The following is a 24,949-nucleotide window of genomic DNA, read 5'->3' as shown; positions in this document are numbered from 1 at the left end:
GGGAAGTAGGTTCTGCATCTCTTTAGGATTGAGCTCTTGCACAGAGATCACTTCCGTAGCCGTGAGTCACGGTGTGCCGTCCCCTCCCGTATCACGTTGCTTTCCGCTGCAGCGAAGCCAGGGTACAGCAGCTGGAGCGCTTGTGCTTTGTCATCGTACATCCACCGCCTGTATTTGATGCCACCTGCCAGTTGCAGCCTGTCTGAGGCTGACATTAAGCCAGAAGTGTTGCACCATGGTGTTCCCAGCACTGCAGTTTTATTTCTGTCCTGGTTAGCATCCATGGCAGTTCTCCACGCTCTGACTCAAGTGCCATCCTATAGAGAACACGCCAGGCCAGGCAGACTGCCGGCTTCTGAGGTGTCCCGAGGCTCGTGCGCGTGTAGCAGTAGCCTGCAAGGGTGGGTAATGAAGCATATCCTTTTAACCAGCAGTTCTTTCTTCCCTGTGTGGTAGCAGGAATGTGAGGAACCTCTTCAGCAGCCGATTTTCATTTCCCCGGAGAAATAACTCACAGTATTGTCTAGTTTTGTAGTCTGACATACAGCAGTAATGAAGGGAGAAATGACAAAAGTTTCCCAGAATAGTGATGTCTTTAAAGAATTTGTTGTAGCCAGGGAATAGTAGAAGAAAGCGTAACTGATTATTTCTTCTTGCCCTCCGCCTTTGCAGTCAATCGGCCCGGCTCATAGCTTCACTGACAATACAGGGAAGCTGTCTGTGGATGTGCTGCCAAAAGTTTCTGTCCAAATCCATGGAATCCTGCAGAATGGTGATTTCCTATCAGGAGCTCAAGAGACTTGAGTCTGTTAGCTGCTGGTGCAGGTTTTCTTGGGAGTGAGAGTATGAGTGCAAGGCTCCAGTAATAATGCTGCCTGAGGATTGCTCCAGAGAGCTCTGCTGATGCATTGAAAAGGGTGGGTTTTACTGCTCGTCCGCAGGCTTGTTTCCCCTGGTGCCTCAGAGGAGTCTCATCTGACTGTGCCTTGGGATCCAGCAGCTCTGCAGACGTACGGAGACGTGTCCCTTGTCGGGATCTTGGTGCATCACTGAGTGGCTTCTTGGAGCATGGCAAGACACCCTCCCCGGCAAGGGGGGTTTGTGCACTGCAACCTCATCTGTTTAGGCTGTAAAAGAAGAAATGACACCAGCCCAGAGCTCTAGGCTCCCTCCTGTCCTGGTTAATTATAGAGCGTACAGAGAGATCCCAGCAACACTGCAGCAATCCCTGTGGTCTTGGCGGTATTGAGCAAATCATCCCACCAGGGGCTCAGGCACTCCGAATAACGCCTGCAGGGGCTCATTTCCCCTGCCTTGCAGTTTGGAGATGGACGCTTGCAGCGTTCTCCCAGGTCCTTGCTGAAGCTGTCTTGTTTTGGTGCAGTGGAAGTTGACTGTTTTGATGTTTGGTTTGGGTTATCTTGGGCCAGGTTCAAATTCTGGTGTCAGACAAACGCCCTGCAGGCACTGACGCAGCTCTGGTTCCCCTTCTGACAGCAACAGTGATGCTGGAATGGGGGCAGGCCGGGACAACTAGGGCTTTCTGTGTCATGAGCAATGTCTCCTAGCCCACGTGGAGACCAGCAGGCAGCGGGGGCAGATTGCAAAGGCCTGGTGCTGCTCTCCTGCCTTTTGTGCCCACTTGCCCGTAAGCAGAGGGCAGAATGAGTCCTGGCTGGGGTAGCCAGCTCTCGGACAGGGCCTTGCCTTTGTTTGCAAGCTGGTTTCCAAATAGCTTCTGCAAAGATGCAGGCAGGCATGGTTTTCTCTCCAGGAGCTGATCTGAGATGTCCTGCTGGGCACAAGCCCTGGCACCCAGCAGGAGGCAGAGTATCGCTGCTGGCTCTGCCAGGGTCCAGCTACCTGGTGCCTATTAGATGTGTAGGGACTGCTGGGGACAGGGGTTTCATGGGGACAGGGGTTTCATGGGGACAGGTCCCAGGGTGGAGAAGGAAAGGGTGCTGAGGCAGACTTGATTCCCCAAGGTGGTTTTGTGGCAAGAGGAATTGTCCCTTGAGAACAGGCTAAGTGTGGGCATTGCTGTCCCAAATCCCAAAGCAGGCTAATCCAAAGCTGCAAAGACTGGAAGGCATTGCTCTGTGGGGCAGCTCTTGGTGTCAAGCTCAGTGTCTGCAGGGAGCCCAGGGCACGTACAGAGGCTGCTTTCTGGATTATGAGATAGCACATCACCGTGCATTCCTGGGGCTAGTACACCGCTGGTGTGGTGTGAGGACTATCAGAGGGTTTTGGGTTACTCCCAGGAGGAGGGGTATCCTTATCACCTGCCTTTGACACAAAACTCAGGTGTCGCGGCTTGGTGGAGAGCCTGGGATGTTCAGCTTCTGCACTGAAGGGGAATGTAGGCTTTGTAGCCTGAGGCTCCCTGTAGACGGCCCAAGTTAGCTATATAAACTTTCTGTAAGTGTGAATACTCCCACATCTGTCCTGAACGCTTGGGCATTCAGGCCTCGGAGATTCAGCGCTTACTGCTTCTGTATGTTGGGACCTCCTTGGAGAAACTGGGGCTAACGGTGCTGCCCGGCCACCGAGTTGCTCCTGGAAGGTTGTGGCTGCCCTGAGAGGAGCCCTGGAAGTACCACAGAAGCCTGGATGGACTCTGGTGGGTGAAAGCCTTGCTATGCCTCCATTCCTGTGTGCTGCGAAATGAGGAAGTAGAATTTACTGAAACACTTTGTCTCCCTGTGCACACTCACGGCTGCAGTCAGAACTGTTGCTGTGCAAGTCTCATTAGGGGCTCAGGCACACAGAGTGTCGGTCTGTCTGGCTGCCAGAGCTCAGTGGGGGAACAGGTGAGTTTGCCATCCTGGTCCTGTCCACCTAAAGCTCAGTTGGTGACGACCAGAGCAGGACAGGGGATGTGGGTGCAGCTTGTAGGGAGACAGAGCTGGCACAAGCATCAAGCACGGGCTGTTTCTGATCTCCCCCTCCTGCCCTGCCTTCTGGCTCTGCACCACCTTCCTAGGTCCTCTGCCCTCTCAACTCCGTCCCTGTCCCTGCCTCTGGGCTCTGTGGTTGTTACCCCTCTGTTTTGGAGCACAGTAAGATCCCAGGGTTGGTTATATTTCTGTCACGGATGTGCTGGCCTTGGTGTTCATCAAATCCCAGTCAGCTAAACCCGCTCGGCTAGCAAAGTACGCTGTGGTTAGCAGAGGCATATTCATCAGGCCAATGGCTCTTTTTAATTTTCTTCCTTTCCTGCTTAGCTTCATTTTTGCTGATGAATTGTATGACACTTGCTTCCATTAATGGAGCTGTATTGCCTCTGTCAGCCTCTGAGGAATAACCAAACTGGCCCAAAGTGTCCCCAGGGCCAATATATCTGATTGCAGCACACAAAATAGACCAGCAAGTACCATCAGCTTGTGATCCAGCAGAAGCCAGCAGCCAAATGGTGCTTTGTCAGATAGTTGACCTGAAAGACTGGTACTGCTGTGTTAGGCTCAAAGAAGTTTTTCTGTCCTCAGTGGAAGGCAGGATGCTCTTAGAGTTTCCCAGGAATGATTTGGCTCTGAGTCCTCATTCTTCTTCCTAGGAACTCTGCTTTAGAGAAGCCAGCGTTGCTCTAAAGGATGGCATGGTCTAAAATCTGACTCTGCTTTTTCAGTTAGAACCTGAAGTCTCGCAAGAAATAACACAGTCCCAGCAAATCAGGTGCTCAGGTGATGGTAGGCATCGTCTGTCTGACAGCCAGCACAAAATCTAAGCTGCCTGCCCCTGGTCATCTGGCTGTGCACAGCCCTCGTAAGCCTGATGGCAGAACTGCAGTCGAATCCCGGCATCAGTTTTCACCCTCAGCCTTGTTGGTCCTCTCCTGTCTCATTCAAATCCCTTCTCCCCAGTTTGCTGTCTACAGAGCAAATGGAGACTTTCCCTTGGAGGGATCTGAGTGGCTCTTCTGAATTTGAGCTCATTCCACTCCAACTTGTTGCTGAACTTCCCTCCCTTTTACTGCACCCCTGTGTTTGGTTTTCAGGCTCAGGACGTGCTCTCCTCCCCTACCTTATGGCCCTCTCTGAGATGAAGACCTCGAGCATCATCACTGCTCTCAGCATGTCATTAATGTCCTTCCTGAGCGTGTCAGCAGCGAGTGTTTGTGCAGCGGGTGGTGCTGGTGAGCCCGGCAAGGCGCTGCTTGCTGGGCAGGAGCTGCAGGAGGGCTGTCTGCAGCTCTCTGGGCAGAGGGCCACAGCAGCTGGGGGATCAGGCAGCAGCGCTGGGCAGCTCAGCCCCTGCAGCACCCTTTGAGGAGGGGCGCAGAACGCTGGTGAGGGGAGCTGTGTGTCCAGCCGCAGCTGCCAGGCTTGAAGCAAAGGCAAGCAGCTGCCTAGTGCCTCCCCCCTCCCCAGGGGTGCTCTGCCCAGGGTGAGACCCCTGAATTCAGTCTGTTAAACACCCAGCGAGCGGCTGGTTGACGAGCACTGCTGAGGTGTTCGACTCTCACTAGCCAAGCCAGGGAAATCCATCATCTGAGTGTTTCTTCTCAGCGACTCGGCTTCGGCAAGCTCCAGGCGTCGTAGCAGGGCTTCTGTTGTTCGGAGCCCCCCAAATGCTTTTGTTCCTGTAAATCCAAGATAACTCTCTGGTTGCTTGTGAGCCCGTGCAGCGTCGCTGCGGGATCGAGGGATCCGATCCCTGGCGTGCTGACTGAGGCTTGCAGGGTGATGTCCCCAATTTCCTTCCTCAAGCAAGTGTGTTGTCGCATCGTAAGGCTTCATCTTCATCCAGTTGCTTGCTGGACAGAAACATGAAGTGCGCTTGAGCTGGCAAATGTGTTTGCTCTGGGTTTTGAGAAGAATTCAAGTGACTTTTTTCTCTCAGACTTCTCTTTTCTTGTTATTGGTTGGTTGGTGTTTGAAACAGTTTTGTCTGCTTGTTCTTCCCTCTGTTGTGTTGACTCTGTGCAGGCTGTGCATTAAGGAGTTATTTGCAGCTGCAGCCCAATAACTCCCCATGTCATCGCTCTCTAATTTGGGGGGGGGGCTGTCCTTTGAGCTGTAAGTGCTAAGTCGATGGGAAGTATTACAGTTATTTAATATTGATGCTGCAGGAGTGCTGGAGGCTCCAGTCAGTTCAAGACCCTTCTGGACAAAGCACTGAGGATACCCAGCAGCCAGCAGAATCAAAGCCTCACTTTGTTGATAGAAAAATAACTGTTCTTTTTGTCTTCTTCTAGAAACTAGATTTTTCATTCCGTGTAGAATATAGTTACAGTTGTCAGAGGTGGCTGTATGTCAACAAATGCACAAAGAAACATTTGTTATGCTAGAGGTTAAGGGGATGTAAGCGGTGTCTTTGTTTAAACCAGTCCTAAGATGTAAGAAAGAGCCTCTAGAAACCAGAGGTGCCTCTGAAAATGCGTGGCAAGGCTCCCTGGGGCTGAGCACCAGTGTCAGGACTCTTTGGGAGAGAAGCAGAGAGGGAAGACCCCAAGGAAGCAGCAGGCAGTTGCAGACACACTGGCAGCATGGCCCAGATTTAAGGAGAAGAGCTTGTTCGTTGAAAGAGGTGTGGAGCTGTAAGGAAACCCCATCTCTTGTTGTTTGAGCCTGTGTTCAGGGAGACAGGAATGTATCTGACTGTCAGCTCCTTTCCCAGATCACCCATCAGCTGGAAGAGCCTGCGTGCTGGCTGACTGCTCACAGCACGGGGCAGAAGCAGCCATCAGCGGGAAGGAGTCCGTTCTTCATTGATCCCCAGGCGGGAGGGCTTGTTCTGCTGGGTGCTGAGTGCCCCAGCTCACCAGAGTGCGCTATGTACTTAAATACAAGTGTAGGTGGAGGGTATGAGGCAGCAGCTTCGCAACTAAGAATGAAACCATTTGATTTGCTAAATCTCTTCTGATCTGAGTAAAAGTGTTGACGTAGCCATGGTGATCCTGGGGTATAAGGGAAGGTTTGGAGGAGAGAGGTTCCTTTTCCTTAGGCTGGCTGGTACCTCTGAAGAAATCCTGCTTGGTTTGCTGGAGTGTGAGCCAGTTTGGTTGCTTTGTTGTAGCCCTGACTTAACAAAATGCCTCTGCCAGGTGCCAGTAAAGGTAAGGGGCCTAGAAAGTTTTTTGCAGTTGCTTCCAAACTCTCTTTTGTTGATAAGCATTCCTTGCTCTTCATTGATGCTCTAAATAAAGGGCAGAGGGCTGTGGTTGAAAACAAGAAATGTAATGTTTGAAGATAAATGGTTTGCTGTCTCCTTCTGTTTTAGGAGGGAGAGATCTGGCCAAATTCTTCGGCTGAAGTGAAAGTCATCTTTAAACCCCGAGAAGCCAGAGTCTATCGACAAGTGCTCTACTGCGACATCTCAGGTACGGCTCCTCTGTCTCCTGCTGCCCACAGGGAAGGTGAAGCACAAATAGTCTTCCAGCCCCCTCGGTGTAGTGCCAGGAAGGGTCCGTGGTCAGCAGGCCAGGGCTGGCACGTGCCCACTGTCCCTGGGGTTTCCATGTTTCTCCTGTCCGAGGCCCTCAGGATGCCTGGCTACAAGCTTGGATCACTGATCCCAGAACAGTCCAAGCAGTGAAGGGTTAAGATTCCATGCCATGGGTTTGTCAGCATGTGCTTGGCTGTGAGGGGTCTGTAAAGGCCAAAGAACTACAGAGCAAAACAGCTTGAGTGGACGAGCACCAAGTCCCTGTAGACCATTTCCCTCCAAGAGGAGTCTTTATTCCACGGATGTGTCGTCAGACTGCTGAGGTGGTAGAAGCTGAGTTACAAATGTGCTCCCAGACCCTGGATCACCTCCCGCTACCCAGACACAGCCAGGCCTTGGGTGGCTGAGCCCCGCTGAGCGCGGGCCATCTGCGGAAGGACCACTTCTGGCCAGCACGTGCTTCTCTCTCTGCGTGGGAATTGTCACCTTGTGGCTCCGAGTCGATGGCACGTCTGGGCAGCATGGCACGTCTGGGCAGCATGGCACAGGGCTTGCTGCACCCAGCAGGGTGAAAGCTGTCCCTGGAAATCAGAGTCGGAGCAGACTGCTAGACAAGCTTTGTGCTCATCCTGTCTTACAGAAGTGCTGCCAAGGCTTTCTCTGGGAGCAGTTATCATTGACCCGCCTGAGTGACACCATTTTTGCCCTTCCAGAGGGGATGGCTTTGCTGTGCTAGCACGGGGCAGGGAACGCTTGCAGCAGGCTGCATGGTTCGGGTTACCTTGTCCTTCCTCTCCCTCTCTGCATGGTGCTGCTTAAGGTGTTTTTCATGAGTGGGAAATGGCTGTTGGATTTCTATCCCGGGAACGTTATGGTTTTCCCCATCTAAGAGGAAAAGATGCCAGGCCCGGGGTCCTCCAGCAGCCAGGCTGCTGTTCTGGAGGGTGCTGCTGTCACTAACCCAGCCGCTTTGCTGCTCTCCTTACTGCTCTAAGCTACCGGGTACAAATGTCATGAAACAGCTTTTTATTTACACCGTAACTGTGCAGGGTTTAGTTGGCAAATGCCACCTCCGGTAATGACCCAGGGCCTGGGTTGACAAACTGTCTTCCTGCCCAGGAGCTGCAGTTGGAGCTGGGGGAGGAAAGGATTGATTTAAGAAGCCGCTCCCAAGGGATTCCTCACTCAGTGCTGTGCTCCTGGCTCTGGGATTTTTGCTCTGGCAACGAGGGTGCCCATCACTTCGCTGCAGGGATCTCCAGGGCTTGTGCCAGGAGAGCTTTGTTTTGTTGCAGAGAAATAGGAGAACTACTTGCATGCAAGCCTTGAGCTGGTCTGGGAGTTACAGGAAACAGAGCTGGGCAAATGAGCTGCGTTTAGAAAGCGGAGCCTGCTCTTGAAAGACCCTGATGGGCCCTTGGGAGAGCTTAACTCTTCTGCTGGCTCCATGGAAGAGGACCTCGAGGAGGTGTGTGCCCCTTGCTGGGAGTATTTGGAAGCCTTGCCCCAGGGCAGCACTGTGAACGGTGCAGCTGGATCTCATGCCCCACTGGAAAGGGGTTTTGCTGGCCTCCACTTTTTTTGCAGGTGCCTCCATAAGTTGCTTAGCAGATGCTTCTGGGCGAGGTGATTTTTGGAACTGACCAGCACTGTGCAACTTGCCAAGCTGGCAGATAAGAAGTGGTTTGAAATTTGCTCTTGGCAAATAGTTAAGCTCAAAATGAACTCCTTAGTTATTCATGCAAATAAAGCCGTGGCTCTTGATTGCTGGAAGGGAGCACACGGTGGGGGCTCAGAGACCTCAAATTCTTTCTTTTTTTAGGATTTTCTGCATATGAAAATATATTGAGTTACCTCTGATTTCTTCCAAAACCCCTATCTAAGCCACTCTTGTGGGGAGAAGCAAAATCCCAGATGATGATCGCTTCTTAACCTTGTGATGTCCTGCGTCATGTACAGCTGTGGATCTCTGCTTATTGACTTGGTCAGATGGGAATCACGGTCAAAACCAGTCACAAAATACAGGGACGTTCTGAGAACGAGAAACTGAGCGTCAGAAAATAGCAGAAGTTAAGGAGTTTGGCAACCAAGTCCTGTGCTGTTGGGCCACCTACATGCCTATGTATTTGAAAGCAAGGCGGCGATGCCGAACTGTACACCCTGCGTGATGTACCAAGGTGTTATTCCTGCTGAGATCCAGAATCTTCCTCCGCAGTACCTGGTGCAGTTTTGGGACTGAGGATGAGGAGGTTGTAGCCCTCCACACCCTTGGTCTGTGTGCTGTGAGACATGTTGTGGTGGGAGCATCACAGGGCCACAGCCCAGCCGTACCCAGGCCTTGGGCGAAGGCTGGATGCTCCGAAAAGCCCCAGCTCCTAGCAAAGAGGGGGACATAGTCTCTTATTTTCCCTCTCAGCTCTCCTGAATGCTGCCCGTAGTTCAGTCTGCTCCTCCTCCTTTGGACAAGCCCTCTCTGAGGTTCACCTGGAAGGAGGAAGAGCAAAACTTTTGGGATTTCCTGACGTTTCAAGTTCAACGTAGGGGTAGAAGAAAGGATGGTTTCCATGGACCTTCAGGAGAGGATGGGGACCACCTGCAGAAGGGGAAGAACTGCCATTGATTTTTCCGATCACAGTGGCTGTGGGACATGTCTCAGCATGATCGTGGACGAAAGCGTGTCACTTGGAAATCTTTGCCATTTCTTAAGAGCTTTGATGGTTTAGACATAGTTGTTAATGGAAAGTAAGGCACACGTGGTGCAAGATGAAGCAATCTTTTGCCAGTGAGCACCCAGTACTGCCTCTCTTACGGTGTCTGGGAGACGGAAATACACAGCCCTCCAGTTAACGCCTGAGCTGTGAGCTCTCATCTCTGCTGTCAGCTGGGCTTTGGCTGGACCCACTTGAATGTTGAATTCAACAAGACCTCCCTAGCTCTTCTTTTCTGGCTTTGGACGTTATCCAACATCCTCATCCCATGGCTGCAAGTCAGCAATCATTGAAAAGGTTGTTCCAGGAGAGTGTGGGGTTGGTTTTTTTTTCCAAGTTGTGATTTAGTCAGTGTGGTGTCACACCTGGGCTGCTCTTTGCAGTAAGTCATTGTGGACATTCTTGAATAACTCTATAGAGAAGATTTTTTGAAAGCAACCTTCAATCCCTAATCTGTAATAAATGGTCAGCATCACACAAAAGGAGCTTGAAGGAAAGAGGAGTATTTTTGCACAAAAGCTACAGTGAAGGTTGTATACAACTTCTGGGGCTCTCTTCTCCTCCTTGTGCTACTCACTTTCCATGCAGAGGAGAACGGGACGGCAGGGAGACCCAAGCTGTATTTTGAGCTAGGATTTGGGCCTTTTGGGCTGCTCCGGTGGTTCAGACCAGCCTTCAGATGGAAAGATCTTGCACTACGTCATCTTGGCAGACTTCTGGAAGAAAATTAGCATCCTGGGAGTTTAGCTGGAAGCCTTGTGGTCTCAGTTACCTTTGCCACAAAGGGATGTGTGTATTAACAGTACATTTATGGCTTCTCTGATCTCAGTAGTTTTCCATGACTGCTCAGGGTGCTCCAGGTAAGGTGTCTTCACAAAGCTGAGCTCTTGGTATCATGGTGGGAAGAGGTGAGTGCTTCACCTTCCTGGAGATCATAGAGCCCTGTGCTGTTTAGGCGCTGCTGCAGGAGGTGAGCCCTGGAGCACCCAGGTGTGGAGCTGTATGTTGGGCCCAGGCGGTGGCTGAGCTGTTCTGCCTGCTCTAGGCAGCGCTTGGATGCGTGTGTCACCGTTAGCAGGAGCTTTGCGTTGCTGGGGCTCGTCCTTCTCGGCTCCTGTGCTGTCATCTTTGACTGGCTCAGAACAGATGGCGTGTTTTTATCTTCAGCTCTGTTTGGTGAGCTTTGCACCTTCACTGACTGGATTTCAAACCTCATCTAAGCCCATGGGAAGAAATTCAGGGGTCATGTTTTAAACTCAGCATTGCCTTTTTGGGGTGCAACCTGATGGCTAAATTAAAAACTAGCTGAAGGGATCGGTTAGAAACTAGAAACCAGCCCCAAGGAATATCTCCTGAGAGAAGGGTCCCTTATCTTCTCCTGCAACATGTAGAGCTGGTCCCATCCAGCCTGGAGTCAGGGACTGGCATTGAGGCAGCCTGGAAAACCCGGGATAACAGAGGGAATTCTTGTACTGAAATAAAACTCTCTCCTCAGGCCGTGAGACAAGGCTGCCCCTGAGTGTCAAAGGGGAAGGCATTGGGCCCCGTCTGCGCTTCAACTTTGACCAGCTGGACATCGGGGAGGTTTTTGTTGGATCAGCCCAGAGCTACGAGGTGAGCAGCAGGGGTTTGCAGGGATTGGGCTGCGTCCCAATGGCTCCCGGGGCAGCAGTGAGCCTCGGGGACCTGTGGGATTTCTGGCAACTCGGGCAGCTGTGAGCAGGGAATATTTGACGTAATAGTCAAATTGGGGGGGGTTTCACGGAATCTGGATACTTTTGATGGGGTCTGAAAGGTGTATATGCTGTTTGTGAAGCCCCAGTCCCTGCTTTTTGGCAACCTCCCTTTGAAATCAGCTGGGAGGCTTCATGCAAAAAAAAAACCCACCCACTTGAAAGCCCCTTGACCCATGAAAGCAGCCGTGGGTCAAAAAGGTGAGTGTTCAGAGGCTTTTGGTTCAGCCCTAGAGGCACTGCACCTTTGTACTCTGGCTGTTAAAAAGCAGCTGGAACAAATTTACTGTGTTTGAACTCAAGTCTGTTGCAAATGCTTTTCAGTGAAGTGCCTCCTCCTGATTCCTGGGAGTCGGAGGAAAGCCATCAGCCTCCTGGCTCAGAGCTGTCCCTTGCCAACCGGTCTCTCACCGCACTTCAGACTTGGTGCATCTCTGGCTCTAAAAAGAGCAAAGCATTTCTGGAAATGAAGCAAAGGAACTTTTTACATGTTTGCCTCCCTAGCAATGGTGTTTTCTGCCAAAAAAAAAATTAGAGCACCCGAAAGAGGTAGAAAATGCGGCGATACATCAGGCCAGACGCTTTCAAAAGCTTGACCGAGGCAGGGAAGGACACATTAAGGTGTTTTCTTACCAAAATATCGTGCACTCTATGCATTTGTAATGCTGATACTTCATTGAGTCTCTCTCGATCAATTTATTATTTTCATTACTTGAGAAAAAGTGACTAAGTAATGATACTGTTAGTGCTGTCCTAAGCAGCGAGGCTGGAGGTAAACCTCAGCTCAGCATAGGATCCCTAAGTGCCGTTTGTAACTAAGGTGTAGAACACGTGAGAGGAGAGAGTAGTTTTCGAGTTACCGTTGCGGAGTTCGAGTGATGTGAAATCCAAAGCGGAGAGACAAGTCTGTGGAAGTGGCAGGATTTCACCCTGCAAAACTTTGCAGCCTACCCAAAGCAGAGCTACTTGTTTGAGGTAGTGGATCTCTCAAGAGTTCAACAAAATATGTCTTGGGTCCAAATTTGCCTTTTCTTCTAAATAATGGTGAATTTGTAAATGATTGCTGTGAATGTTTAGGAAAGAGACATTCTTTAGAGTAGGCGGAGCTGCCATGCACCTCACTCTCATCCTTTCTTGACGTGTCTGGTTGAGCAAAGACTAAGGAACTATCACATTAAAGAAAAAATAAAAGAATCTCAAATTATATACCATAGCAGAGTTGGGGGGTGCTTCTGAAGTTCTAGTGCTGTCCTGAGGTGTCTTCTACATGCCATCAACTTGTCGGCTGCAATGGAAGCTGAACATGTTCTGCCCTTGGCAGGATCAGACTCGTCTGGAGCAGGAGCAGTTGTGTGGTGATTCCCTGGTAATGCTGCAACCGCCCACCCTTGCTCTTAGGGACGGGTCTGAATGAACCTGGTGATGCTGAGCAGGTCCTCTGCACTGCAGCTGCGAGGGGACTGCTCTGCGTCAGCGGAACGACCCCAGGGTGACTGTTTCTAAGAAGTCATCACCGCTTTGCGTGAAAAAACCCCAAAGCAGAACTTGGCCTGCTCTGCTGTATTTTCTTTGCCTTCTGCCGAGCAGCAGCACGCGGCATCCTCTGCCTTTTACAGATGATCATTGTTTAACCAGAAGACAAGTCAGTAAGAAAGGCAGGTTCCTTACGTGTGCCCACTTTGTCTTCTGGCTGCTGCAGGCGATCCTGTTTAACAAAGGACTCATCGACGCTTCCTTCAGCTTGGTCCCTCCAGCTACAGCTCCGGGCTCCTGCTTCACCTTCCTGCCCCGGGAGGGCACCGTTTTGCCAGACGGGCTCCAGGTCATCCAGATCTCCTTCAGCTCCACCATCCTGGGGCAGTTCACAGAAGAATTCAGGTTCAGTGTGGATGGATGCCCTGAGCCTGTGACCTTGACTATCAGGTGAGGAGGGTTATGGGAGCTCGGTGGGCACCTCTGCAGCTATCTCTGGGTAACCATCTCCCTCATACCTCGTTTTCTGATGGAGCAGAGAAGAACGATGTTGTCTGAGTCTTGGCTCTGACCCTAGCGTCCCCACACCAAGAGCCAAGACTGTTTAACCATGACTCAGTTTGAACCTTGCAAGTGCAGCAGCAAATGCAGTGTAAATGTGAGAGGAAATCATAGCCTGGTCTGGGTTGGAAGGGACCTTTAGCAGTCGTCTAGTCCAACCCCCCTGCAGCGGGCAGGGACATCTTTAGCTGCATCAGGTTGCTCAGAGCCCCGTCCAGCCTGACCTTGGATGTCTCCAGGGATGGGGCTTCTGCCCCCTCTCTGGGCAGCCTGTGCCAGTGTTTCACCACCCTCAGTGTAAAAAATGTCTTCCTTACAACCAGTCTAAATCTCCCTCTTTCAGTTTAAAACTGTTGTCCCTTGTCCTGTCACTGCAGACAGTGCTAAAAAGTCTGTGCCCATCTTTCTTATAAGCCCCCTTGAAGTACCATTAGGCCGCAATAAGGTCATCTCAGAGCCTTCTCTCCTCCAGGCTGAACAACCCCAACTCTCTCAGCCTGGCCTCATAGGAGAGGTGTTCCAGCCCTCTGATCATTTTTGTGGCCTCCTCTGGACTCGCTCCAACAGTCCATGTCTCTCCTGTGCTGAGGACTCCAGAGCTGGACGCAGCACTGTAGGTGGGGGCTCACCAGCGTGAGGTAGAGGGGAGAATCACCTTCCTCGACCCGCTGGCCAGCTATGACCGTGCTTCCTGTGCTCGCAAGACCCAGTTTGACTTTCAAAGTCTTGGGTTCCTCTGGGAAGCAGCTTTGCCTTCATGGTTGAGCCAGGGTGGCTCTGACTTTCCAGGACACTGTTTGCACAGAATTTGGCAGCAGCAGGTTCCTTTTGTGACCCTTTGGTATCTCTGTGTGAGGACCCCGGGGCTTTAAGTGACCACCCACGCTGGAAAAAAGTTTGAGTGGAGGCTATAGAGGAAAGGCTGCCCAGCCTGGGTACCCAGGAGCTGGGGTGACTCCTTCCTACGGGTAGCTCGTTCCCCCTTGGGCCACGGCAGACAGTGTGATGGCTTTGGGCAGTAGATGGTCCAGGATGTCCCACCTGAACACACAGCAAGGCCAACGCGGCTTTGGAGATGGGCCAGCCTGGGTGATTCTGCAGCCAGAAGCAGGGGTTTTAAAATCCTCTGTTAATAATCTCTACACAATGGGTAGCAGCAGCCTCAACATCATCTCTTCTGCTGGTGTGTTGGGACAAGCTGTCCTCCTGGCTCTTGTGCAGCGAGTGCTACGGTACCTCCTTTCTGCAGCCAGAAGAGTGCTGATGCAGGAGATGGGGAGCTCTGCAGCAAGTACTGTCACAAGGACTTGGGCACCATCCCAGGGGCTGGTGCCGTTGCAAAAGAGAATCTTCACCGAGCAAAGGGGAGAGGGGAAAAAAACCCAAAGACCTGATGACAGGAGAGGTAGAGCTCACTTCTCGGGACCACAGCAGCATGCGAACTTGTCCCAGCTGGTCTTCCTCATGGGCTGGTGGGATATCGTGGTGTAGGCAGGAAAGCTGGTGCTGGGTGCTCCTGGGCTGCTGCTGTTGGGAGGCACCAGATCAAGGTAGTAAAGAAATGAAAGGAATCTGCAGTTGATTTTACCAATAAAGTAAGGGGAATGAATAAAAAGGAACAAAAAGGTTATTACTTTGCAAGAGAAGAGGGGTGAGTAGGTCTGTTGGCCTCAGTAGAGAAACGGTTATGTTGGCTTTGTGTCTGGAGGGGAAGTGCTGCTTTTTTTGGAAATGGAGAGGGAACATTTCACAATCAAATAATTGATTCTCCTCTGTCCCTCCTGCAGATCGGTCATGGGATGTTACTGCATAAGCAGCTCTCTCCTTGAGCAGGGCAGGTTTCACTTGTAAAGCCGTGCTTATCGTGGGTAGAACCCAGTATTGCTAGGACAGTGCCCACTGCCTCTGCCCCGCCATGGCCTTGCTCCTGGGGAAGGAAAGAGCTTGTCAGTGGGGCAGCTGTCTTTTGGCTTCCCCACAACCCAATGAAGTGGTCCTTTTTTCCCCGCTGATGCCCTGGCTCCCAGTGCCCAGCATCTCCTCCCCTTCTCTGCGGCCACTCTCTGCCCTGTTCTGCCAGCACCACCCCGGGCTCAGGGAAGACCTTACCTCTCGGTGAACAAGGATTCTCCAGCCCCCCAACTCAAGCTGTTTGTTTTCAAATGCTGTTGAGATGTCCACCCACCAGGTCAAGCTGAGCCTCCCCCTTCAGGAGCTTTTGTGCACTGGATTTAGTTCTCCACGGAGAAAAACTCCCAGTTCTTTTGAACGGAGGCGAGCTGGCTGGTGGGACACTGGGCTGCAAAGGAAGGAACGGGGATGAGAGTTCACGTGGTTCCTCTCCCACCTTGTGTTGTCCTTCCTGCTCTGCAAGGACCTTGACCTCCCTTCACAAATGCATTATTTAATGCTACTGTAGAAGACCACTGTTGCCAAACCCACTGTCTTTCCCCCCCTTTTCTTGCGAGCTGTTCTGTTACCAGCTGTGGTGCACAGAGCTCTGGGCTGGCTCCTTGCCTGAGCCTCTGGGCAGCCATTCAGGTCTACCTGACTTGAGCACAGGTACGGAGCGCTCAGCAGAAATGGCAGTCATTTCCCCACTTGGCTGGCAAGGCTCATCCTTGGCAGTTGCCCAGTGTGATCCCCAGTTGTGGTTGGTGTGGAGGTAGTTTTCCATCGTTTCCTGGCAAGCGCTGTGAGGGAAACCATGTCTGCTCCCTTTGCTCTGCCCAAATTCAGCTGTTGGGGCTTGCGAGGTGAAGTCTGATCAGGTGATGTCCTTGGAGAGGGAACTTGAGCAGCAGCAGGGATTTGCTACCTGATATTCTCAGGAACGGATTCAGCTCCACGAATCGAGAATTAGCGTGGGATTGAAAGTCCTGAAAGTCAGTTTTGGAGTGCTTTTGGACTATGCAATCAGAAGATGCCCAACCCGTAGGTGATTAGTCTTGACTTGGAAACCAGCCTGACAAGGTCCTGAATGCTTGTTTCTTTGGTGCTTAGAAAGAGATGCTGGAAATGGGACACCACAGATGACCGCAGGTCCCTCCTGCGGGACACTGGGCTCTGTTCATGTGCAGAACAGAGCCAGTGGCAGGCCTGTGGATAAAAGGAGAAGGCACAGTCCACTGTGCTCCTTGATTTTTAGCTAAGAGGCAGAGATGACATTGATTAGCATCAACCATGAAATAAATTAATGAATGTTATACAGCTTCGGGTGCTGATTTCAGTGGATGTTAGTGGGTTTTGGAGTTTGGAGCCTGCCTGCTGAATTTAAGGACAGGTGAGACAGTGTAGTGCGTTCAGGACGCCCACGTTCAGTGGTTTAAGACATGTTGTGCTTGGATGTGTCAGCTGGTACATTGGTGACAAGCTGATACTTTCCTCCAAGATTCAGGTCTTCGCTGTGTAGAACTGTTGCTGCTCTTGTCAATAGATGTTTGGGGCTCCCTTGGATTCATGCCTCAAAATCCTGCATGCATAATGGTTGTGTGGCTCAAGATCTTCTAAGTGTTCATGTACTCCGTGGAAACACCAGTTGCAGCTGAGGAATAGCCAAGCAGGGAACCTGTGGCTGGGAAGGCTGGTTACAATGAGTCCACTTTTGTGTCCATTTCATTCTAGGTGGGGAAACTGAGGCACGGAGCCATCCCTTGTTCAGGGTCCTTCATTGGGCCAGCAGCAACTTGGGGGCATACCCTGCCTGACACGGTGCCCTAAGCCCCACCAGCAGCTCTCAGCTGCTGACCGCTTTGGCTGCCTCCTGTGCACACGGAGGCTGTGCTGAGCACGAGGGTGACGGGCTGATGTGAAACCCTCTGTGGTTCTGAGACCCGCTGTTCTCTGTGGGAGCTGTAACGAAGGCCGAGCACTTTGCGATTCTCTTTAACCAAGCGAGTGCCTCCTCTGCCTGTCTTTGTCCTCACAGGGGCTGTGTCGTCGGACCGATTTTCCATTTCAACGTGCCTTCCCTCCACTTCGGTGACGTCTCCTTTGGTGAGTGTGCCCTGGGCTTGGACCACAGGTTGAGAGGTCTCTGCATGACCAAACTGGAGTACTTTAACACTTGAGCATCTGTCACTTGTGTCCCTCCATAGCAGCCTTCAGGGGTTTAAAACCAGGGCTGCTGCTTGCTTAGGCGGTATTTTGCCATCGTGAGATCAAATAGGACCAAAGGAATAGGAAGTCGGTATTTTCTGCTGTCCCTCAGAGTTTGTTCAGCCCCAACCCCCCAGTCCTTGGCAGCAGAATGACTGTGAAGGTCCTCGTCCCCAAAGGGAGTTCAAACTGCATACTGGCCTGTGGCTGCTCTGGGTAAATGTTCCTGTTTCAAGGCAAGGACACCATTGACCCACCTGACCTTTAGTGTGAGAAGCTAATTAGTGCTGTGAGGACACCTCCTTATCACCTACCAGGTAATCTGCCCGAGCAATAGCTCTGCACCAGGCACTGACCTCCTCAGAGATGTGGGCTCCTCCTTCCCCACCGAAAGCCCAGCTCTGCTGACAGAGCCCGTGGCTGAGCTGCTCCTTTGAAATGCAGATTCTGGTTCTCCATCTCAGTCTCACAAAAGGCTTTTTGCTGAGATGATCCCGAAGCTTCAATGTGAAATCAGCTGTGGAATGATTGAAGGGCCATTATCATTCTGCCCCCAGGATGCCCCTGTGTTTTCATGCTGTTCAGGGACTGTTTAAGAAAACTCATTACCTTTCCTGAGCTGCTTCCTCCCCTCTCCATCACCACTCTGCCACTTCTTTGTTTCCTTTTGAATACATAAAACCCCAACGCACCAGAAATAGGGTTGTGCAATAGGAGATTCATCCTCCTTAATCTGATTTCATTAATAAGGCCTTTGCCGCGGAAGGCAGCTGTTGTATTTTTGCTTTTTAACTGTGCTGCTGACAGTTGTCTGCATCTGGCGGCTTCAGTTCTGTTTGGGGTTGTGAAGTCTGTGTTTGTCCTTTCTGTGCACCTCCTGCCTCTCTGCTGGAGTGATCGCTGGAGGTGGCCATGGTCACTGATGGGCATGGAGAATCTACCAGCTGTAGGCACATGGAGAAACTACCTCCTGTAGATGGTTTTCCCTCACATTGCATTCAAATAACTGTTGATAAGCAGGCAGTGGCAGGCGTCTCCTCCTCACCAGCCAAGCCAGATGTCCGCTCCAGAGCAGGCTGAGGGCTGATGACCTGTCTCTGCAGGACATCCCCACCAGGTGTGGTTGTATCCCTGGTTTTCCATTATCGAAAGTGAGTGTCAAAGCTAAAGTGCCGCAAACCTTTGCAGGCAGTAGTCAAAGCCAGCGTGCAGCGTGGGGGTGGTGTCCCCATTTGTCAGGTGAGGTGAGATGTGGTTCCTGCTGATGGCTCAACAAGTATCAGGTTTGTCTCCAGGGAAGGGGCTGTGAGTTGTCACGTGCTCAGTCTGGTTGCTCCAAACCAGGAGGTGCCCTAAGGATCCTGCCTAGAGAAGCTGCCTCAGATTGCTTTGCATCATGCTGTAGTTCCCAATTTCATCCTTCCTTTCTCTTACTGTAGCTTCTCCTCGATGACAATCCACTCCTTTTATACATTGAAAACTGTGGGAGGAGTGTTTGTGGAGTTAACAGGGAATGTTATGGGTTGAATTTTCAGAAGAAATAGTCTGTCTGGATGCAGACTCCTCCGTGAGAAATAACTAGTACTAGTTTTGGTGAGAGTGCTCCTCACAGTTAGAGAGAGAAAAACTGGTGTTCAGCATCGCTAAGAGTGGGCGTTTCCAAGGAAGCAATCCGTGATCAGCGTAAGAGGGAACTTAAGTGACAACCAGTTCCTCGCTTAGCTTCTCCATCAGTTGTAATTCAGATCAAAAAGAGCTGAACTCCAAGTGCAGTTTGAGCATAAGAGAATATTCATACGAGGAATCATGGGATAACTGGCAGATAAATTCATATTTGTGTTGTTTTCCCAGGTTTTCCTTGTACCCTGTCATGTCGCCTTACTAACACGTCCTTGGTGCCCCTGACCTTCAACCTTCGCATTCCTGGGGATGGCTCGGGAGAGCCCAGTGTCAGCAGTTTTGTTCAGGTGGCGGACAACACTCGGTCATCCTGGAGAAAAGGAGCCCAAAGTCACGTCAAGCCGACGGAATTTACCATAACGCCCTGCAGAGGGACCCTCCGCTCCCAGGGACACCTGGATATCCAGGTAGGGGAAGAGTCCAACCCTACGTGCTTCAGCAGGTGGAGCTGAAGCTTCACGGATGTATGGGAGGGCTTTGGTGATGCTGGCTTGGAGCATAACACGAGTGAGATCCCTGCAGTAGCGTTGGGCTTTTGTTAGTTGGGTTACTGGGGGGCTTTTCTGAAGGAGAAACGTTCTGTTTCCAAAACCGTAAGCTGAAGACCATGTACCATGTGATCAAGTACAGAAGCCATTCATGTGTTTGAGAGCTGCTTGGAGCGATTTCTTTGATTTAGAGTGGGCAGAGGAAGGATGAGGACAGAAGGTGGCTGTTAAAAAGAGAGATGTCACTGTATAAAGCAGTTTGCTTTTCTTCCCGGTCTTATTTCTCCTCTCCTGTTATGCAGAATGAGTTGTGTTCACTGCGGCCATCTCCAACGGATACTACAAAAGCTCTGGCAGCCATGAGTGGCACATCTTCTGTGTTGTCACGCTGTTTGTGGTCTTTTGCTGGGCGCCATTTTGCCCTCTGCTTCCCGCTGTAAAGCTGAACTCATTCTGTTAAAGTCAACAGATTTCCTCTGGATTTTTGCTGTTGTAGTTGAGATTAAAAATTAGTCCCTTGATTTTAATACGGTGGTGGGTAGAGCGTTAGTCTAATTGTGCTTTAATTTGCCCTACATGTGTCCTGCTAACTGCAAGGTGTATTTAACAAAGCAGATGTTGTCAGAAGCCTTTTGTTCCTCCCAGAGGCAGTGTTCTACCCGTGGGCCAGCAGCAGAATTAAGGCAAAATTGTCCCTTTCCTTACCATGGAACGAGAACCGGAGGGCACCACCCTTGGATAATGGCTTTTGGGAGTCATGAAGTGTTTGATGCTCTTCTCTTCCACCAGGTCACCCTGTGCTCCAACACGGTGAGGAGCTACGAGCTGGCACTGGTGGTGGACGTGGATGGTGTGGGCAAGGAGGTGTCGGCGCTGCTCCTCACAGCCAGGTATCAGCACTTTCCTTGCAGCTCCTCGTCTCTCCTTGTGCACCCATCACCAGCACGTTGCCTCGCACCTGGTTTGTTGGCTCCAGCTCCAAATGAGAAGTGTTGCTCAATGAGCGAGTTCTGCCCAGCTGGCTACGAGGACAGCAGGGCTTTGAAAGCAGCCCGTGTGGAGAAGCACCCGTGCTCAGCGGACAGGCACGGCCCTGAGCCTTTTTTGAGAGGGAACAGTAATTATACTCATTATTGGCCTTGGTTTTGGTGCTTGAGGTGTAACAAATTTCCAGAGGGCCACCTCTCCTCCCCGCAAGTGGTGGGCTTGTGCTGGGCTGCGACCGAAATACAACATTTGTTTGGGACGCAGCGAGCAGCCTGCTGAAAGCTGGTGTCTGGTTCGGTTGGTGAAGACACATGCAAATGGGAAAGGGGCTTAGGGTAGGACTGGTGAGGGAAAAACAAAGGCAAGATCTTATGAAGGGGAAAGCAGTCCTTGATGTGGAAGGTGAGTGAGCTCAGGTTTCTTTTGAGCATCAATGTTCTCAGACTTCAGCCAAAAGTTGTTCTTGCTGCAGCCAGACTCAGTCCTGTTGGGCTGCAGTGGGTGTCAGTTTAATGACAAGAGGGGTGCAGTTCCCTGGTGCTGTTCCCTCGTCCAGGCAGAGTCATCCAGTCAGCGCCTGGGCTGCAGTTTTGTAAAAGAAGAGCAAGTGGGCAGAGACAGCGCACGGACCCGTGGGGGTGAAGGGCCAAGGTAGCTGTAGGAGCTGGGAGAGAATGATCACCCGCTGCACGAGGCAGGTGGTGGCCTGTGCCCTCCATCTCTGGGGCAAATGGCTGAGTTTTCAGGCAGGGCAACAGTGGTGTGGGAGAGGAGGGAGTCTTATTACTGGAGTCTTGGTTCCTTGAGTCTTGGTGAGCCGTGGTCCTCGGTGGGAAGGCTCCTCCAGAGCTCGTGCCTTGCTGGGACCGTTGGGAGGGTCCTTGCAAGCTTCCTAGGGCAGAGGAGGGGCAGAGCTGGTTGGACAGCTCTGGGACAGGGCACCGTGCTCTGCCTGGGCCCTTGGCAGCCTCTGTGATGCTGAGTCTCAGGGTTTGCCTCTCCTTTACAAGAGGTTGTTGAGTAAAAACAAGTCAAGGGTGATTTATCACTGTAGGGGTATTAAAGGTCTATTTGACAGTGACAAATGTGTTAGGCTCCGTTTCACGCTGTCTGGGGAGTGAACATTCTACATTCTCTCAGTGTGTCCAATTCCCTTTCGGCCATCTCTTTGCCTAGATGCGTGGTGCCTCTGCTGCGAGCGCTCATCCCCGTCGTGACGTTTGAACAGTGCCTACTGAAATTCCCTTGCCAGCAGACGCTGACCCTTGTCAACGACAGCGATCTTCCAGGCTGCTACAGGGTTCTTCCTCAGGTTTGGCATCGCGTCCGCCTCCTGCCCTCAAATGTTATCGAGGGGTTTATTAAGGAAAAAAAAGTGATTTGGATAAGACCTTGCTAGTTGAAATTCAAACCTAAAGGTTTGCTGAGAACAGGAACCTACCTGAGTATAATCTTTAGGAAGCAGTTAAAGAGGAGCCTACCTGAATATAAACTTTAGGAAGCAGTTGATATTCTGGTCTTTGGGATGCTTTCATGCAGGAGAACTTAGAGGGTTGTGAAAAGCTGCTGCGAGGAGGCTGCCGGCACAGGGGTGGGTGTTTGTGGATGCAGCAGCTTTTGAACACCCTGAGGGTGCTAAGCCCATGCAAGTCTTGCATGTTGTGTTGTGCCTTTCTGCGTTTCTCCTAGGGATTTTTAAAAATGTGTGTGAGTTGCCAATACGGTAGATGTTAAGGAGTTTAAAGTTTCCTCAAAGGTCCCTCTGAAGTGGCATTTGCTTCTGTCCCTTGCAGAAACGCAAGGAGGACGCTGCTGTGCGGTACTACAGCCCTGTGCCGTGTGGGATCATCCAGCCTCACAGCTCGGTGGAGGTCCCGTTCACACTGGAAGCCCAGGTGATGGGGAAGCAGGACACCATCGCTCGTATCGCGGTGTTTGGGAGTGAAAGATCCCCACTGGTGAGTGCGAGGGGAGAAGTGTGCCTTTGTGCGACTCATCTTGGTGGGGCATGAAGTGTAGAGGGCTTCTTCCAGGGAAAACAAGAGCTTGATATGGCTGGTGTGGGCGAGAAGAGGAGGGATTCATGGCGTAAGCAACAGCTAATGCCTAGAGAAGAGGAAGGATGGTATCCTCTTCGGTGGTGATCTAAGTGTCTGATACAGCATGTAATGATGGATATGGGAGATGCCATATGAAGCCCAGTCTGAAACCCAGCACAGTCCCTGGGTCTCATACTCTGCTGTGTCGTTAGATGAACAGTGACTGCTGCTTCGTTGGGGCTTTTGTTCGTGAGCACCCAGGGACCTCCCCGAATGCCGCTAAAGCAAGCGCTGTGTAAGAAACCATGCTGAGGGGATGTTTTGTGCAAGGCTGGATTTGAGCTTTCCTGAAGGTAACAGTGTGGAAGAGGTGTGAAGACGGCAGCGTGGGGAACAGGGTTTCTTTATCCTCTGGTAGCGGGAGCTTGTGACTTTCAGATGGGATCACTCTGGATTCCACACTTGCTCCAGGCTTTCTGTTTCAGTCTTACAACACTGAAAACTCCAAACAGATGTAGTTATCCCCAGCCTAGGAGTACCCTTAGAGCTGTCTAGTCTTTTTAAACTTTTGCTGTTGTTTTTTTTTATCTTTCCTACCTGCATCTTGGAGCAGAAAATCCATCTAGTGAGCATTGGAGAAGGACCGGTTGTCTACGTGCAGCCGAGTAAGATAAATTTCGGCAATATCCAAGTTCTACAAGATGCTTCTCGAGCTCTCTGCCTCTCCAATCAGACTGTCATCCCTGCGTCCTTCCGGGCAGAGATGGTAAGTAGCTGTGGGGCTATTTTCCAATGAAAAGGACTGTGACTTGATTTTTACATGCAACGTTTCCATATTGCTGTCTGAGAGAGAAGGCAAGCTATTCCGTCGCAATGCGGCACGAGGAGCCTGGCTCTGGGGGCAGCTTTAGCTGGGGCACCCCTCAGTTAAGTAGAGTTTGCATAGATTTTTGAGCAGAAATGAGTCTGGATCATTTTTACAAGTTCTGCCTTTATTTTGTGGAAGGTATTTAGCTGTGAGAGTCGTGGGGTTTGGAGCTCTGAGCTCAAGAGCACCCTGTGCCCCTTTGCTCCTGAAAGAGCACGGATTTCCCTACGGTTTGCCTCTTACATCTGCATTCACTTTGTGTCAAACTGCTGTTAATGGTAGAAACGAGGGTGTGAGGTCTGTCCTCAAACTGCTCCTGGCGAGGCGAGTTTCACACCTACTGGGGGTCAAACCAGCTGGGTTGTTGCAGAAAAATACACTTTCAAGGTTGTGTACTTTCAGCCTGCGGACTCCGTCATGTGGCAGAGCCTCTCTGGAGACCGGCTGCAGAAAAAGGCTGTTTAATTCCTGGAGGCTGCTTCGTGTGCCAAGCTGCCTAGCAGAAAGAGATTGGGTTGCTCCCCTGGCAGGGAGAGCAAGGCTGCTGCCGCCAGGAAGGGCTCGTGTGCTGAGGCTGGGTGGGATGTGCTCCCTGCTGTGAGGGGCTCGGAAGAGGTTTGTTCTCCATGCTAGGTGGGTTGGACTTGTGGAGCTGGTCAACCCAGCCCTGGCACGGCAGGCTTGGCTGTGTCTGTGGATAAAGCACCAGGCAGTGTGTGAGAGTCCAGGCTCAGCCTCCTGGGCCAAGGAGGAAGGGGCTGAATTTCCCTCTTGCTGCTTTTCCAGCTGTTTGGGGGATAAATGTAACCTCCAAGTGGGGGATTCCCAGGGCAGCTTTCTTTGACTCCACACTGAAAATGCACTTTCCATCTCTGCAGAGAGCAGACCACCTCGGATGGGTGGTGCTGGTGTATAAATGCTGAGTTTTGCATGCTTGTACCAGGCACTGACAGGCAGAGCTGTTGAGGTACTGCTGTCCCCGGGGTGATGCCTTCCCTCCCTCCCCTGGGCAGCTTGCAGTGGACCCGGGGGGGCTGGCAGGGGTAGATGTGCCTCTCCATTGCCTCAGGGCCCTATTGTATGGGACTGAGCAATAAATCCTATCCTGCTTCACTGCAATCCCTGCCAATATTGTGCCTAATCAACAAGCAGAACAATAATATGAGTGGTTCGGGGATGGTTTCTTTCCCTGCAGTGAGATGGGCTCTGCTGCTCCATAGTCCCCGCTGCTGACTCCCCAGGGTTGAGTTACCCCCTGGTGAGCATCTCAGCTTCTCAGGACAGCTGCTGCTATCATGGAGATGTTCAAGCAGGCAGGTCCAGAGAACCTGCTCGATGAGTTGTTTCAACGAGGGCCCTTCAGACTCCTCAGCACGGTGATGCTGAGCCTGCCGGGCAGGAGCAGCACTGTGGAGGTGAGGTGTGCTCCAGCTGCTCCCCTGCCCTCAGCAGCTGCCTGCTTTGGTGCTGTTTTGGTGCCTCAGTTGAAGTTTTGCCCTTTTGCTGCTGCCTTAGGCTGCCTGGCAGTTTCTTGATGGACAGAAGAGAGGACTGGATAATTTTAGAACTCAAATTTGAGATGCAGTGGGGTGTCAGGGTGACTTGCACACGTACATCCGAGAGCAGAACTGGCTCCGGCTGCCCCTTAGCCTAGCTGGTGGGTGGCTTGGGCATCCTTCGTTCACTTGTGCCCTGAACCCAAGTCTTGTGCTCTCTAAGATGCCAAAGCCTCTGCTTTGATTTCCTGCTTGGAGATGACTGCAGGACGGTGAGCTGGGATTTCCCCAGCTCCCGTTTGATGGCTCATCTCAAAACCGTGGCTGTTTGCAGTCAGGCTTAGAGATCACGGTCCCTGCTGGAAAGAAAGAGCTGTTGACTGAAATTTTCACAGTGCTGTTGGATCAGCAATGTTACAGCACACTGACTGGCA

At 51.5% G+C, this 24,949-nt stretch overlaps 1 protein-coding gene across 1 annotated transcript in view; it reads left to right on the top strand.

Moving 5' to 3' along the window:
* The window catches only part of LOC147413510 (axonemal central pair apparatus protein HYDIN-like), a 117,110-nt gene that overhangs the window by 25,201 nt on the left and 66,960 nt on the right, over positions 1-24,949 (top strand). The window contains exons 9-17 of the mRNA XM_086478737.1: positions 6,220-6,319; positions 10,588-10,706; positions 12,525-12,748; positions 16,788-16,855; positions 18,809-19,044; positions 19,915-20,015; positions 21,289-21,436; positions 21,918-22,070; positions 22,765-22,917. Coding sequence (XP_086334863.1) covers positions 6,220-6,319; positions 10,588-10,706; positions 12,525-12,748; positions 16,788-16,855; positions 18,809-19,044; positions 19,915-20,015; positions 21,289-21,436; positions 21,918-22,070; positions 22,765-22,917 — 1,302 coding nt within the window. The remainder of the gene's footprint in view (positions 1-6,219; positions 6,320-10,587; positions 10,707-12,524; positions 12,749-16,787; positions 16,856-18,808; positions 19,045-19,914; positions 20,016-21,288; positions 21,437-21,917; positions 22,071-22,764; positions 22,918-24,949) is intronic.

The sequence above is a fragment of the Leptosomus discolor genome, chromosome 27, assembly GCF_034619465.1.
Source record: "Leptosomus discolor isolate bLepDis1 chromosome 27, bLepDis1.hap2, whole genome shotgun sequence".
NCBI classification, from domain to species: Eukaryota; Metazoa; Chordata; class Aves; order Leptosomiformes; family Leptosomidae; genus Leptosomus; species Leptosomus discolor.
This window is presented reverse-complemented; position numbering and strand designations above follow the sequence as displayed.